This window comes from Etheostoma spectabile, chromosome 11, assembly GCF_008692095.1.
Source record: "Etheostoma spectabile isolate EspeVRDwgs_2016 chromosome 11, UIUC_Espe_1.0, whole genome shotgun sequence".
Classification (NCBI taxonomy): domain Eukaryota; kingdom Metazoa; phylum Chordata; class Actinopteri; order Perciformes; family Percidae; genus Etheostoma; species Etheostoma spectabile.
Genome location: NC_045743.1, coordinates 24,069,150 through 24,086,547, shown reverse-complemented (window position 1 = coordinate 24,086,547; position 17,398 = coordinate 24,069,150). Strand labels below are relative to the sequence as shown.

Below are 17,398 nucleotides of genomic sequence, written 5' to 3'. Positions count from 1 at the left end.
TGTGCATAAAGAAGCCAAGAAAAAATGGAAAAATCCCCAAAAGGCATCAAATGACAGATTGGACATTCATATAATATGTCACAAAAAGTAAGATTTTATTTCCATCATTTAAACTTTCAAAATAACAGAAAACAAAAAAGTGGCACCCTGCAGAGTTTCTAGCATGCCCCCCCCCCCCTTGGAAAGCTGAGACCTGACAGTGTCATGGGTTGTTCTCAGTCATCGTCTGGAAAGACCAGGTGAAGTGAATCTTAAAATTTAAATGCCCAGACTCAGATGCAAATTATCTCTGTTCAAAATGTAATTAAGAAATGGCCGTCATCAGGAACAGTGGAAGCTAAAGCAAGATCTGGAAGACCAAGAAAAATATCAGACTGAACAGCTTGCAGGATTGTGAGAAAAGCAAGTCCAAACCCACATTTGACTGGACAATCCATCCAGAAAGACCTGGAGACTCTGGAGTTGTGCTACACCATTCCACTATTAAGAGATATTTGTGCAGATAGGGTCTTCATGGAAGAGTCATCAGAAGAAAACCTCTTCTTCAAAAATCAGCATTTGAAGTTTGCAAGTGAACATATAGACAAGCCTGATGCATTGTGGGAACAAGTTCTGTGGACCGTTGAAGTTAAAATAGAACTTTTTGGCAGGAATGAGCAAAGGTACGTTTGGAGAAGAAAGGGCACAGAATTTAATGAAAAGAACCTCTGTCCAACTGTTAAGCATGGGGGGGGGATCAATCATGCTTTGGGGTTGTATTGCGGCCAGTGACACAAGGAACATTTCACGAGTAGAAGGAAAAATGGATTCAGTAAAATGTCAGCAAATTTTGGAAGCTAACTTTATGCCATCTGTGAAAAAGCAGAAGTTAAAGAGAGGACGGCTTCTACAAATGGATAATGATCCTGAACACACCTCAAAATCCACGGTGGATTACATAATGAGGTGTAAACTGAAGGTTTTGCCATGGCCTTCACAATCTCCTGACTTCAACATAATAGAAAATCTATAGACCTTAAAAGAGCAGTGCATGACAGACAGGCCAGAAATCTCAAAGAACTGGAAGACTTTTGGAAGGAAGAACGGGCGAAGATACCTCAAACAAGAATTAAAGATTCTTAGTTGGCTACAAGAAGCGTTTCCAAGATGTGATGCTTGCAAAAGGTATTAACTCTGCAGGGTACCCAAACTTTTGCAGACGCCATTTTTTTGTTGTTGTTGTTATTTTTAAAGTGTGAATGATAAAAATAAAATCTGTGGGAAATTGAACCAGTGACCTTCCAGTTCCGAACTCAACTCCCTGTGAGCTGAGCTACTGCCACCCCAACATTCTGTATTAATAGTTAAATGATTTAATAACTAATGGCTCATGCATAACCAATGAACTATAATTGTTATGCATAATCCATCAATAGAACAATGTTTGCCATTTTTTTGCACAGCAAATGCCATGTGATCAAAATCTGGGAATATCCTGCCTGAGTTTCTTAAGACCATCTATGTTAAATAAGAAGAAATGTCTTATGTGGTGCTAGAGACTAGGGGGAAGCCAAAATGAAAGGGAATACTGTCCATGCAGTAATAGTAGGCTAGGGATATTTGACTGTGGACCACAGTGAGGTTTGCTCAAAGATTGAACAACCATCATTTTAACTTTGTTATAAACAATATCAAACACAATACATATAGTACATAGAAATACGTGCACATTACAACATTTACCAACGTAATATACAGGGGTACAGGTTAAAAGGACTCCAAGGCGTTTCATTCAAAAGTCTCGATCAAAGCAGTTAAGCTCCAAACGGCAGCCGGAGCGTTGGGTGACGTCGGAGAGGCGGAGGGGAGAGCGTGCGCTGCAAGCAGCCCAGCTGTGTGTGTGTGTGTGTGTGTGTGTGTGTGTGTATGTGTGTATGTGTGTGTGAGTGGCTTTGAGGTGACAGTGGCTTTCACACAACAAGGAAGTGGAGGAAATGTCGCTCAACTGAAGCAAAAAACGAACACAAAACCGTCGACGTTCCCGTACGAGGTAGGCCTAAGCTCATCAGTAGGGAATGGAGTGTTTGTGGCGAATTTTGCTCGGGCACGAGACCGACCGACGGTCGCTTAAACGTTTGATCCAGCCGCGATGTGGTCTAGCTAGCTGTCGTTATAATGAGAAGGAAGCTTGGTGTTAGCCTGCCATTTACCCTAGCTAACCTCCTTATCGTTTCTGTGGGAAATGTGATGTAGCGACTTTCAACGTTTCTTTGTTTTTTCGGCCTTACCTTTATCAAATTGTCGTTACATTATTGATAACTGGTCAACAGTAACTTAACGCTAACGTTACATGACAAAGACAGAAAATACAACTAAGTAGCTTAAGGTCGGGTGTTGTCCAAGTCTGAAGTTCTCAGCTTCAACAAACACTGAAGTCGTGTTGGACAAAAATAAGGCTTTAAAGTCTAAATTCACTGTCGGGTCTGTTTCTTGGCTGGGTTGTATTGGCTTTCGTTTGGACTTCATTACTGGGAGCTAGAAACTTTGACCAAGATGTAGTAGGAGCCACTGGCTTTGGTAAGCTGTAACGTTAAAGCCGGGGAGCTGGGGGGTTCAAGTTACTATAAGATAATGCTTTAATGGTTAAACCAGGATCTCACATGAGATTTTCAACGGCATGGTAGCAGTGGTTATAAAAGCTCTAGATTCCCTGGCTGTAACGTGGCCCCGCTCCCTGGCTTCTGTAGCAGACAGAGACGTGTTTATGCAGTTCCTGGCCCATTATGTTTCCCACTGCAAAGCATGTGGTATCCCTGAGCTGTGATAAAGTATAACTGTAGTGTAGCTACTGCAAACCCTCCTCAGTGAAGTTCCTCACCTGTGTTATTCTAAAATGTATGTGTCAAACTGAGCCTACTTTTAATGCTAATAGGCTCTATGTGGATTAAGCTGAGTAGTAAAAACAAACTGACAAATGAGTCTATTACACCAGCTGGGAAACTGGCACCTGATGGTAATTGTGACATTTTCATGTCCTCACTGATGGACTTATCCATTTCCCTTTCTTTATCTTTTCAGCTAGACCTATACGTGTCTCCTCTCATATCATTTCTTTTTCATCTTTCCTCTTCTACCTACCCTTTCCCTCTCTTGTAATCTTCTCAGACTCCTGGTTTTTCCAACCAGCTTCAGTGCTCACTGTGTCAGCCATGTATCTTTTTGCTACAAATCCACAGCAGCTTCCTCTGAGATGGAGATGAGCCGAGGCACCACTCTTGTGTCTGCACACACCCCATCAGCGTCCTCAGCGTGAGTCCACAACAGCTGCCCGTCTCTGTGATTGTCAATATTTGCATCCTAACATGGCCACCGTTCCTCCTGGGATCCGCCTGCTAGTGTCCTTCAACAGGGACCAATGGTGAGTCTGAATCTCACTGTTTAAGCCACTTTAATCTCAGCTGCATGGCCTATTTCTCGCTTAAAGGTCCCATGGTGCTTTTATGAAGTCTCTTTTATATAGGCCTTAGTGGTCCCCTAATACTGTGTCTGAAGTCTCTTTTATATAGACCTTAGTGGTCCCCTAATACTGTGTCTGAAGTCTCTTTTATATAGACCTTAGTGGTCCCCTAATACTGTGTCTGAAGTCTCTTTTATATAGACCTTAGTGGTCTCCTAATACTGTATCTGAAGTCTCTAGTCTATTTTAAATAGACCTTAGTGGTCCTCTAATACTGTATCTGAAGTCTCTTTTATATAGACCTTAGTGGTCCCCTAATACTGTATCTGAAGTCTCTTTTATATAGACCTTAGTGGTCCCCTAATACTGTATCTAAAGTTTCTTTTATAAAGACCTTAGTGGTCCCCTAATACTGTATCTGAAGTCTCTTTTATATAGACCTTAGTGGTCCCCTAATACTGTATCTGAAGTCTCTTTTATATAGACCTTAGTGGTCCCCTAATACTGTATCTGAAGTCTCTTTTATATAGACCTTGGTGGTCCCTAATACTGTATCTGAAGTCTCTTTTATATAGACCTTAGTGGTCCCCTAGTACTGTATCTGAAGTCTGTTTTCTATAGGCCTTAGTGGTCCCCTAATACTGTATCTGAAGTCTCTTTTATAGAGACCTTAGTGGTCCCCTAATACTGTATCTGAGGTCTCTTTTATATAGACCTTAGTGGTCCCCTAATACTGTATCTGAAGTCTCTTTTATATAGACCTTAGTGGTCCCCTGATACTGTATCTGAGGTCTCTTTCCCAAAAGCCTTGGTGCAGAATTACAGCCACTAGACCCGGTCCCACAATGAACTTTCCTTAGTATGTGCAATTGTGAGTGCTTTTCTTTGGGGGGGCTCTCTTTCTCATGGGTGGGCCAAATTCTCTAGGCAGGCAAAGCAGAAACACGTGTCAGTGAACTATTTTACTAAAATATGAGATTGTATTCTGAATGAACCATCATGACGATCTGGCTTTGAATTTCCGGAGAAGCCAGACCCACGTGAAGCGATTGTGAGTGTTTGAGATGTGAGTGCAAAGAAGCTACCAGATACACAAGGCCAGCCCTGAGAGGCTCAAAGAGGAGCTTCTACCCTCAGAGACTGCCCCCATCATATGGTGGAAAGTACAGTGGCCCATATAGAAACCAAAACCTTCGTTTGTGAAATTTGAAACCGGTGATCAGATTCGAAACCAAATTTTTCAAACAATTCCAATTAAAAACGATTCCATTGGAATTATTCCAAGTTGGAACCAATTCTTAATGCCCAATCCTAATTATTAGTTGGATATACCGTATATGCTTTATGTTAGTCATGTGCAGCTTTAACACACAGTGTGGTGTGTGCAATAGGGAGGCTGTCAGTGACAGCCGGGTGAGAGCGAGTCTTGCCAGCTATCTAGCTGTTGTTTTTTGTCAGCCTGCTTTACTCAGGGCACACAATGGAACTCGCTCACAGCAGGTCGTCCAGCTGTTGTATAAGAATGTGTCTAGCTGCTCTTCTCAGACCGCTCCTTCGTCCATCTTAAGTGGCTTCTGCAGAGCCTGACAAACAGCCTTATGCCAGTACTATAGGACAGATGAGAAGCAGATTTCTCGCATAGACTCAGCTTTTTGCTCTCTTGCCAGCTGATGATTACTGTGAAGCTTGTCATTACCACTAAATATATGCATGCACACACCCCAGCCAACAGGAAGTTTATTTCACCAATTCTTCACACATCCGCATAGATAAAATCTGAAACTAAATTCAAAATACACAGCAGAATGATGAGTGAGTTGATGGCTGAGAGACAAAGCAAACGGTCGGAATTGAAAAGTACACATTCAAGTTACAGGATATCCTGTTTGTATAAAACTGTAGAAGGGTGTAACATTGACGATTGATTAATTGTGATGGCTTTGTCAGGAATACAGTTGGCTCGATTAGTTTTCTTTGATGTAATCTGTGGTGAACTGTGGCTGCCGGCTACAGCAGCAGTGCAACAGACCTCCTACCTAACCTATGTTGACTCACTGTCTTCACTGCTTAATGTGGACAGCTTGACCCCTTTGCAATTCAGCTGCCTCAGACATTCTATTGGTTAGGTATCTATCTTTTACTAGGAACATGGTTCACCCCATATTAAAAGGGTCATTCAGACCTCAGCCCCTTTTTCCCTACCGGGTTTTGTAATCATGTGGGAGGTCGAATCTGTTGTAGAGTGTGTCCCACTCATTCTGACTGGCGATTACATATATGATTGATTTCCACATGTTATCACTTACAGAAGAGGCTCGGACTCTGGATAACTGTGCCCGCTTGGCCCGGGCTTGGGCATGTGTCAACAGTCACAGTTTTGCTGCCTAAACCTAACCAAACTGTGAAAATAATAAGTCAGCTATTTGTACAAACAGGTTTCTCATGGGAAACAAACCCCAGTCTCTTGATTGAAGTCCTGTGTTTGACCCATTCATACACTCTGATCTTCTGGCCGGTGCTCTTTATACTTAGGAGGCGGGGGGTGATGGCTGTGTGTGAACCATAGACAGTTAAAGAAATGCGTTACTGCGCAGCCTCCAACTGAGCTTGACGACGTAGATGTGACCTGAGCAACCAGTCTGAAAGTTGTAATTCTTCTGGTAGCTGTGCAAGAGAAATCTCAATCATTCCCAATCAGCAAAGACGGAGAGTGTAGGTATATGTTAGGAGATAACATAGACACAGGCTAATTACTGCTAACTAACATGCTAGTTAACGTTAGTAATTAAATTAAAACCGCTGTTTAGGACAGTCCAAACTGTATGCAAGCTTCTCCTGACAGTACGGTGATTTGTTGACTATGCAACAGTAAGTCAGCTTGGTTATGACACAATCGTTAGCCTTTTTTTTACAAAAACGTCTGCTACGGAGCCATAACGTGAGATACAAGGTAATTGAGCCTTTTATACATTGTCGTGTGTCTTTAGAAATAAACAACGGACAAATCGAGTCTTTAAACGCTTCAGATGTAAAGTTATTCACTGTCAAAGTGGCGCCAAAATGAATGGCAGTCAATGGGATGCTAATGGCTTGTCTGCAACAAAATTACTCCATAGTAGGTACGCCTTGCGGAGGCTGGCTCAGCCCCCTGGGTGTAAAGAGGCGTGGGAGACGCTCCAGATGTCACACTTTATCCCAGCAATGTAAGCAAGCCCGTCTACTCTGCTGCTGCTTAGATGTCACAAAAAAGTTCAAAACAAACGAGTTTGTAAATACAAATGTAAAAATAAGCAGTATTATTATGATTCATTTATTAAGTAGCCAACATGTTTTTAGAAGCTGACCGTCGTGACAACAAACCATGCACACTTATCCTGTGTGTTTTCTCTGAAAACTTGGCCCCACCCATAGTTGACGGCAAATAAAGGGGTCAGCTCTCAGCTGCCGACAGAGTGCCACTGTGGTGTCACTCAGCTCGCCAGCTTCTCGACGGCTACTGAACGAGTGCCGCTCGCTTGCCACTGTCCTGACACCTGCCTGACCTCTGCCACACGCTTGCTTGCCACTGAGCAGCCAGCCGACTGCCAGTGTCAGAAATTGTACTCGCTCTCTCTCAAACTCAGCTGGTCTGTTGGTAGATAATGGTAAAGTTAAATAGTTCTGACCTTTTTTAATGTTTTTCTGACCTTGGCTGAGAAAAAGCAAAGGCTGAGTTTATTTTATCTCCAGTTTATGTTTGTTTCTAAGTTCCAATACTGTGTTGAATGGGTTTAGAATATGGACTCATCTGCTCATGTCAAGTACACTAGGGATGGCAGTCTGACATTGAAGCCTCGATACGTGCTTCAAACCATTAACTACAATTCCATTCTAACCACTGCTCCGAAGGTTGCTTTGGTACGGGGAAAATCACGTTACACATGACGTCTGAAGCAGCAACTGCTTCATTCTCTGAAAGAATCAGCTGAGTGGTTTGCAGCGCCACCGCCACACGGACTCTGGTCTGCTGCTGCCACTGCCTCTACAGTGACAATCATTAGTTTGTTATAATATATATATATGTACAGCGGTACATAACGGCTCCACCGCTGGAATGATCTGAAGACCCGCTGGATACTGAATAAATCACGAAAATGTGTACCATCTCCTTTTTATACTGGCTAAACATAAACTCTAAATGTGGAGAGTTTTTAACCAAAAAAGAAACAGGCTCAGTCCAAAAATTGTGGAAAAAATAATGTTCCTTAATAAAAGTGCCCCCCCCCCGGCCATAGTTACACAAGCACACCCAACTTGTGCCATAATTTCCCAGCACATACTCTGTTTCCCCAATACCCAAATTCATCCATCTTTATTTAAAAAGAATTATATCCCATTGTTAGTATGTGTGTGTGTCACTAGTCTAAAGCTGGCTGTCCACTAACTTGTCGGGATAGTTTAGATGCAGCCTTGGCACTTTACCAGGCGAGGGCGCTGTTGCTGAAGCTTCTAGTAATGAACCCATTTTCAAACCAATTCCTCTAAGTGGTTCAGTGCTTTACCAAAGCTTCATTTGCCCATCACTAAAGTACACTATAAAGCCAAAAGGATTTTTTGTATAATGTGCAGTAAGGACAAAGGAGACGTAATAGTGAGTAAAAAAAAATGTGTTATGTATATGGAATTGTTCATTAGCTATATGTGATATATGTCAAGCTGAATGGACTCAACTGATTTTATTGTGGTCCATAGACTGAAATAGAACTATTGCGGTGAGAGAAAAGACACTTTCCTATGATGCTTGTGATAAACCATGCTGTCCCAGCATAATCTGTTCATATAGGACCACGCTTTTCACCCATAAACCTACAATATTTTTCATTGCTTTTACCAGTGGCAGTGTAGCTGCTAGTGTACCCCCACACTTTTTCAACCCTAACCTGAAGATAACCCTATTTCCCCAGCTGCTGAAAGAAAGGAGAACACTGGGTGTGAGCTGTCACCCCTCATCTCGAACTGATATTGAACATGGTGGTTTTATTCAGAGGGGGTTGTTTGGATGTGTTTTCTGGTCCCTCAGTGCTCAGTGCTGCCCTCTTGTGTTTCCGCTCTGCAGGTACAGAGCTCTCACATTCATCCTCACCTTCCTGCTCTACACCAGCTTCCACCTCTCAAGGAAACCCATTAGCATCGTCAAGGTAACATATGCACATTGGTATAGTATGCTCTATAGATCACACTCTTGAGCTTGTGCATCTCCATCCATACATACAGTAACACACCTTGACACAGTTTCCCTGACAGTTATAAAGGCCGTCTACAACTGAAAACTAAATTCAATTGAGCTTTCCATTATAATAATAATAATCTTATTTCAAGGCTTAAGCTTTGCACTGGGAATGAGCCTTTTGTTTCACAGCAGCCCAGTGCCATACCATCGTATACTTGTGGAAAAGATATGAGGTTGAAACCTTGCAACGTAACACCACGAACAAAATACTGAATCAATCCACACACTGTCTGCCTAATGCTACATTCACATTTATTGGCCAAAAAAGGGAAAAAAGGCTGGGAGACAGTGCCACACAACAATTTTTTGTGTTACATTTGATCCTAAAATTGGTAGATTTTAGCGTGTAGGCAGGATTAAAATGTAGAAACAAATGAATGTAACATGGAAGGTGAATGAAATGCTTCCCTCACTTTATCCCAGAATACAAACAAATGAGTTTGAAATTACTTATAAAACAAGAATTGGAGTCATTAAGAAAAGTTTCCTTTGGAATACAGGCTGAGGTTTGGTGGTCTGGGACATGTAAAATGAATTCTTCTGAACATACTATTCTACATCCGTACAAATAACATGTTCAAGACCAAGCATTTTTTTCAAACATTAGCCTAGCTGTTCAGTGGTCCATATCAGTCCTCTCCACAGAGCAAACCCTTCACGTCAAACCTGTAGGGATAAAGATCATAGGGTTAACCAGAACCTTTACTTCTCAGACACATATTTTTCACCTCACCTCTGTGCCTGTTACCCATGGTGTCTGCTAGCCAACTGAATGGTGCACTCATTGTTTTTGATTGACAGAGCGAGCTTCATAAGAACTGCTCATCTGTCAATGAGCTAGCCACTATTGTCTCCAGCAGCAGCGGCAGCGGACAGCCACCCTCCCCGCCGTCTCTCCACACAGACATGGACTGTAGCTGGAAGCCTTTTGGTCTGTATATACTTGACTCCTGACACTTTGGGGTTTTTCTTTGGGGGGTATCAAAGGGGGTCAGAGGTTTGGGTGTTCTGGATGTAGGAATGTAACGGTATAAAAATTTTGCTCACGGTTATAGTGACCAAAATGATCACGGTTTTTGGAATTATTGCGTTATTTTTAAAAGTAGTTCAATGCTTTTAGCAGCAACTTTTTTTCTGGCACGTTCTGCAGACAGGAGAACTATCTTCAATCAGCTGTCTTTTGGGATTCTTATAATAACCAAAATATGCCCGTGCTTCAAACTTAGTCCTCTTAAATTACAACGGTAATCGTTACATCCCTAACTGGATGCATTGAAGTCATCTTAACATTTTTGAATCAACATGACACTGTTGTTCTAGTATTGGAATACTGTCTCTAAAGCACTCACAAGTTTGCTAATAATTTGAAAATGAGTTTCTAATATGAAATACACAATTGAATACATAATAATAATAATAAAAATAGGATGTGGAGCAACATGTGTTAGTGCAATGTTGCTTTTATGGCTTGTTTTCTGCAGCTTTGCTGAGGAAAGAATCTAGATGCTTGAAGACCAATAAACAGCTGAGGATGAAATACATCATATGTACTGAACTATATAACTCGTCTATATATTCTCAGATAAAAAGAACTACAAACAGTTGCTGGGAACCATGGACTACTCCTTCCTCTGTGCCTATGCAGTGGGAATGTACCTCAGGTAAGATGGCGAGGAGGGCGCCTTCATTCATAGCAGTGATGAATAGGATAAGGTGAAGAATACATTTACCAAAGTATATGGAACTAAAAATAGGACATATTACAATAAACAAGATTAAAAACAAATATATGTCAACGTTGATGTTGAAACTTAGTGAATCTGTCAACAGATATACATATTAATAAGGCATCCAACCACCTTATATAGCTAAATAGCAACAACAAAAAAACTTTAACCACATTTACATGTGGCACTAAAATGCAATCTGTACTTGGATGTGTTATTTTAAAAAAGGAAAAAGGGCCCATTCAGACCAGGAAAAGCCAGACTTCATAGCTAGTCGGGCTCACATTGTGATCTGATCCATTTGCACATCATGGAATTCATACAGCTGACCACAGTCTGATGAAAAATACTCCACCTCTTTCTTGTAGCTTAAGTAAGCCCAGCAAAATCTACAAGCTGTAGCAGTAGAAGTATGGGATCAAATAAGGGGCAATAATATTTAATATTTAGCACTTGTACAACATTTTTTTTTATCTCTGGAATTGTTTTGTGAATTTGTAAAAACGTTTGTAGCTTTGTGAAATCTCACTGTTGAGAATATTCCTCATGTTTTAATTACATATGCACAAAATAATTCTACAGCTACAAAACCTTTTTACACAGGCACAAAATAATTTTAGTAAGTAAGTAAGTAAGTAAGTAAACTTTATTTATATAGCACCTTTCACAGACAAGAAGGGTCACAAAGTGCTTTACAGTAAAAAAATAAAAAAAAAATAAAAAAATAAAACAGCAACACATAATATACTAAGCCATATTGCTAGTTAAAAGCTTGTCTAAAAAGATGTGTCTTGAGGTGTTTTTTAAAAGATTCCACAAAATCCAAGGCTCTTAAGGCTAAGGGAAGAGAGTTCCAGAGCCTTGGAGCCGCCACAGAAAAGGCTCGGTCGCCCCTGGTTTTAAAACGTGTTCTGGGGACAGTTAAAAGGTCTTGGTCTGAAGACCTTAGAGAACGACCAGAAGTGTAAACGTGCAGTAGATCCTGGATGTAAGCAGGGGCTTGTCCATGCAAGGCTCTATAAGTAGTGATTAAAATTTTAAAATGCACTCTAAAACCAATTGGTAGCCAATGAAGAGCCTTAAGCACCGGAGTAATATGTAATCTCCTGCTGGTCTTAGACAGAGGTCTTGCAGCAGCATTCTGAACCACTTGCAATTTATCCATTGAGCTTATGATCCATTACAGCTACAAAACCTTTTACAAGTTTAAAATATTATAGAATTAAGGGATAGGTTGTCCTTATTCAGATACAGATTACATGTTAATACCAGATGTAAATGTTGCCTTTGATATCAACTGTATCCCACATTAAAACCTAATTAACAGTTTGACTTTTCAGTATTTTTGTTGTTATTAATTGTTTTGGACTTGGTTGCTGAGAGGCTGTTCAGTCCTGACAATTGAACATGGAAACAGGGGCGGCTGTGGCTCAGTGGTAGAGCGGTTGCCTGCCAATCGGAAGGTTGGTGGTTCGATCCCCGCCCCTGCAGTCATTGTCGAAGTGTCCTTGGGCAAGACACTGAACCCCGAGTTGCTCCCGGTGCTGCGCATCGGAGTGTGAATGTGTGTGAATGTTTATCTGATGAGCAGGTGGCACCTTGTACGGCAGCCCCGGCCACAGTGTATGAATGTGTGTGAATGGTGAATGTTCCCTGTAGATGTAAAAGCGCTTTTCCAGTTAAGACTGGAAAAGTGCTATATAAATACAGCACATTTACATTTAAATCTGCTTTGTTATGAATAGGAAATATTGACAAAAGAAGAAAAGGTGTTAAAAACCTTGAAAGATTTGCTCTGTGCTAAACAGACCATTTTGTCATAATAAACCGCACTTCTGACCCTTTTAACTGTGTCTGACACAGTTTGACAAGAGGCGCTTAAACAAAAGAAGACTATGACTTCATTTTTGTTTACTGTCTTTGTGTTCTAGAAAATCTGTCCATATTCATCCCAAATGCACTTCTTTTCCTTGCCTCTCAGCTAAACTATTATTTAAATCTTAATGCTGCATGTTAAATGACACAAATCTTTCTTTTAGGTACAGTGAGGGGAAAAAGTATTTGATCCTCTCCTGATTTTGCCCACTGACAAAGAAATGATCAGTCTATAATTGTAATGGTAGATTTATTTGAACAGTGATAACTTCTGTTGTCCTCTGGGGTCAAAAAGACCCTGCAGCACAAAGTGGATCAATGAAGCAAATAGTCCCACCATACTGCTTGGCAAAACATCTTTGATCATGGATGTTGGACGTGTGGGGTCAAGGAATGGCTCCAACAACAAGAAAACAACAGATCAGGTATTTTTTCACAGTTTAGTCTGAGAGAGACAGGGAGCACAACGAGGAGGCAGAAGCTCTATACTGCACTGGAGGCTTGTGAGATATTTGTTAATATAAAGAAAAGACGGACCAGGAGGACAATGCTAAACATAAGCCCCACCAGATCTAACTGGTAGCGCTCCACCTGCCGCACAAGTTCCGGCTCCTTCCCCCACAGAGAGGTGACATTACACGTCCCCAGAGCCAGCCTCTGCCGCTCGGGTCTGGTCCGTCAAAGCCCCTGACCTTCGCTGCCACCCATGTGACAGCGCACCCGACCCCTTTGGATCCTTCATTAAAATTATAGACTGATCATTTCTTTGTCAGTGGGCAAATGTACAAAATCAGATGGGGATCAAATACTTAGTATACCTACCATTCCCTTGAGTCTGTTCTTGGATCAAACTAGAAAGCACTCACAAAGTGCATCCTTCCACCAAGACTGCACAATCATCTGTTTTTTGTATTGTATTCATTTAAAAATGTATTGAATTAGGTAGATATACATCATTTTACTCACCAAGGGTTTTTAACGTATCCTTCTAACTAACAGACAAACAAACAGAACTGAAACTGAACATACTCAGTGAAGGTTATGAAACAAATCATGCATGTAGGGAGACATTCAACAGCCTCATTGATCAGAGTAGGTAGTTAAGATGTCCCCTATGTGTGTCCATGCAGCGGCATCATCGGGGAGCGCCTGCCCATTCGCCTGTTCCTGACAGTCGGCATGCTGACCAGCGGCCTCTTCACCTGCCTGTTTGGACTAGGTTATGTCTACAACATCCACAACCTGGGTTTCTATATATTTGTCCAGGTGAGACACATCATAATGCATTATTAAACCGTGAAACACCCTGACAATTAATGCTATGCTTGCACTATTCAAAGCACTGTCATTAAAAAAAATAGACCCTTCAGGTGCATACACTGTAAACAGGTCACATGAGCATGCACAGATACACTTGCTATAAGAGAAATTATCTTCAGGTCTCTGCTTGAAACTCAGGTTAATGTGAATAATATTAAGAAGAAGAAGGATAGTATACCTACCATTCCCTTGAGTCTGTTCTTGGATCAAGAACAGACTTAATTAATAATACCTTTCTATGGCAACTTTTAACACAGAGTGCACAGGGTGCTTTTACAGACAAAAGTAGGATACTCGGAAGGCAATATAACAACACAAAATTAAAAATAAATATATACAAATAGAGTATAGTGATAAAAGGACAACATCACATTAAAGCAAGTCTATAAAAGCGGGTTATAAGAAGTGATATAAACAAAGTCACTGATTCTGCAAGTGTTTCTCCTCAGGCAGGTGGAGCCCTGATGGCAAAAACTCAGCCACCTTTAGATTTAAGCCTCAACTTATTTATTAGTTTATTAAAGTTTTATTTAGATATGGACAGATACAAAAAACATATTCATATTCAAACATTAACTGTTGGAAAGAATAGAGTCTGTCTCTGTTTGGTCAGTGCTTGTGTTTGGAGTGGTCTTACTTTGGCAAGAACAGCAGTTCTTCGCCAGCCAGCATTGTCAGCTGAGTGGTCCAAGGTACTGGTCAGGTCCAGTTTGTTGTCCATCGCCGCCTCAGCCTCCATCAACTTTTCCAACCACACTGGCTGGTTTCTCTGCCTGCTCTGTCGTCCTCACAATGTTGTGGGACTGTATGTTCAGATCCCCGTGCCGGGCCCCGTCCTTGCTGGTTGATTGAGTCCGGAACCCTGCGGGTACTCCGGGTGGCGTGGAGTTGATCGGACCGGTGGCGTCCAGGGCAGGAAACTCTACTCTTGGGGAGAAAGTATGCCCTTCACGTTGTCAACAGGTGTGTCCACAAGGCCTGGGCCTGGATTGAGTTGTATATCTCCCGCGACCAAGACTAGGAGGAAAAGTTATGGTAACGCACAACATTTGTTTTGCTTTGATGCAGTTGGAATGACATGTTGTGAGTAAAGTGCGCCTTGGACCGAGGAATAAAAATGAGCTGTAAATGGTGAGTTAGGGACAGAGCTTAGTGTTTGAACATTTCTTACAGACTTTGGCTGGGTTCTGGAAATCAAGACTCTAACTATAGTGGCAAAAAACCCTCTGTAGGGCAGATAAACAGAAAGTGGAGACTCTAGGTCAGAGTGATGAAGCTTGAGCTTAATTCTGGAGATTGTTCTAATTTGAAGAAAGCCGGATTGGACAACTTTTTGGAGCTGTGGTTCAGATCTTAGGTCTGAATCAAATACTACTCCCAAATTTTTGGCAGTGGGCTTCACATTGGCAGACAAGGGACCGAGGCCACTCTCAAAGGAGACTGATGGGGTTTGGGGGACTGAACAGTATGATTTCAGATTTTGAGTTATTGAGTAGAAGAAAGTCATTAAACAGTTGAAATCACTAAGACAATATGAAACAGCACCCAGTTTTTCTGGGTCATCAAGTCTGAGGCAAAGGTATATTTCTGTGACACTGGATGATTTGATAAAAGGTAGCATGCAGATAGACAATCAAATTAGCTAGCTTATGGGATACAATATCTTGCACAAGGTTGATCTGGTATGCATCGCTACGTAACAAAATTAATGAATAAGCCATTCTCCACTCCAAACAGAGTACACAGATAGATGTTCACATACAAAGGGACATGCATGTACACACACATAATCACAGGTTTATGTACTCATAAATTAAATGTCTAGCTGTGTTTCTAATATTCCAATGTAAAAGGAATACTGTGCTCATTCTCCTGTTGTGATTTCAGGTGGCCAATGGCTTGGTCCAAACTACTGGCTGGCCCAGTGTAGTGACCTGCATCAGCAACTGGTTTGGAAAGGGAAGGTGAGGTCTAATCATTCCTAGACTGACTTTAACAGCTGAAAACGTTAAATATGTATTCCAATTTAGCTTCTCTTTTTTAAAGTACATTTCATGAACAGTTTTTGGTTCTGGATGATCTACGGCACTGGTTCTCAAACTGTGGCACCAGTACTACTGGTGGTTAGGGCTGGGTACCGAACTTCGGTTTTTTTATGGTACCGACCGAAATGTTTCGGTTTTACACAGTATCAAATTATGCCTCGTCTTTCGGTGCCAAGTTTCGGTGATTGGCTGTAACGTTAAACGTGATTGCGTCACCCAGAAAAATCATACGTGGTTACGCCGACAGACGGGTTACGTGTATCTTGTTGTGAAGTGGTTGCGAGCATCGTTGTACCGCTTAAAAATCCCACTAGATCAAAAGTGTGGCTTCACTTTATTAAGATTGATGCCAACAGTGCGAAATGCATATATGCAAAAAAGACATTGTTGCTAAGGCTGGCAACACACTAATTTGATGAACACCTGATGTGCACGGGATCAATTTAGAGCGGAAGTTGCACAGTGTTTGACTGCAAGAAGAGCGGACCGCAGCCAGCGCAGCCTGCGCAGCCCTCCTCCTCAGCCGCCCGTGGCAATGCAAAACCAGAGCCGACTCCGAGTGATTCAAAATATCCACCACCGGACTCCGCCTTATCAAGAGTACCGAGGACGGCACTGTGTCTGGGATTTCAACAGGCTAGTTTTGTGTTTATTAGCGTTACTGCAACTTAACACGTGCATTGTGCTGAGTTAGCTTGTAGCCTTATTTTATTGCTGCGTAGCTAGCTAAATCAAAAGCTTTACAGACAATACTTGTCCATGTTTGTAAAAAATGCTTATCCATTGGGTCAGCTGGTTAAACAGCTAACTTATCTTCACTGTTTTTTTTATTCTCCTCACAGTGGCCTCTGACTGTGTGTGTGTTTCTTTCCTAGAATTGATTATAAAACTAGTATGAAAAAGGTATCGTTCAGGAACCGATACGAATAAAGGTATCGGTATTGGTACCGGTATCGAAAATTTTTGATTGATACCCAGCCCTACTGGTGGTACAAGAGCTGCCTCTAGTGGTACACGGATGGAATCGCTGAAAAAAAAAAAGAAGAGACTAAAAAAGAAGAGAAATTATTTTAAAAACAATACTATAGAAATACTGCAACATTTCAAATGATAATACTTAAGATATGATCAGTTAAAAGTAATTTAAAACTAGTGTTTGTTTAAATGTTAGTTTGTTTTTGATATCCGCTTGCTACATACATCCGGGTTGTCCCTTCCATTATAAGTCTTCGATGCAGCACCTGAGCTGTTTTGGTTTGCACTGAAACAAATAAATAAATAAATGAATGAATGAATGTGAAAGAAGCACCAAAAACAGCAACAACAAAAATAGCTCCCGAAACTTTGAAAAAGCATCAAACTAACTAAAAGACATTTCTCAGGTATAATGATTGTAGTCGGACTTCTTTAGCAAGCTTGGTCTTTAACCCTTGGGTTGTCTTCCGTCAAAATTGAAAATCAACAATTTTGTTGACGCTATTTATCAATGTTTTTAAATTTTTCTTACGTTTTTGTCCCTTTTTAACACCTTTTGATGCTTTTTTTTCAATGTTTTTCTTTTTTAACATTTTCAAAACATTAACTTTAGTTTTACAGTTGTTTTTGGAATTGATGGTCAATAAACCTCATTTATAGGAAATTATAACTAATCTTTGAGTTAGAAAAGCAGAAATTAGGAGTTATTTAGACTACATTTAAAGGAATGGATGTTGATGGATAATCACAG

General features: G+C 41.0%; 1 protein-coding gene across 8 annotated transcripts in view; it reads left to right on the top strand.

The window, feature by feature from the left end:
• The first annotated feature begins 1,838 nt into the window (after positions 1–1,838).
• slc37a1 (solute carrier family 37 member 1) overlaps positions 1,839–17,398 on the top strand; it is a 39,332-nt gene continuing 23,772 nt past the window's right edge. For 4 of the 8 annotated variants that reach the window (XR_004334189.1, XM_032530250.1, XM_032530246.1 and 1 more), the window contains exons 1-7: positions 1,839–2,029; positions 3,216–3,397; positions 8,532–8,613; positions 9,507–9,636; positions 10,288–10,366; positions 13,438–13,573; positions 15,515–15,591. Coding sequence is in view for 7 of the 8 variants with exons in the window: in XM_032530250.1 (XP_032386141.1) it covers positions 3,342–3,397; positions 8,532–8,613; positions 9,507–9,636; positions 10,288–10,366; positions 13,438–13,573; positions 15,515–15,591 (560 nt within the window). In the remaining variant the exon portion in view is untranslated. Of the gene's footprint in view, positions 2,030–2,255; positions 2,557–3,165; positions 3,398–8,531; positions 8,614–9,506; positions 9,637–10,287; positions 10,367–13,437; positions 13,574–15,514; positions 15,592–17,398 lie in introns of those variants that run through there. The other 4 variants (XM_032530244.1, XM_032530247.1, XM_032530249.1 and 1 more) reach the window with 4 other exon arrangements.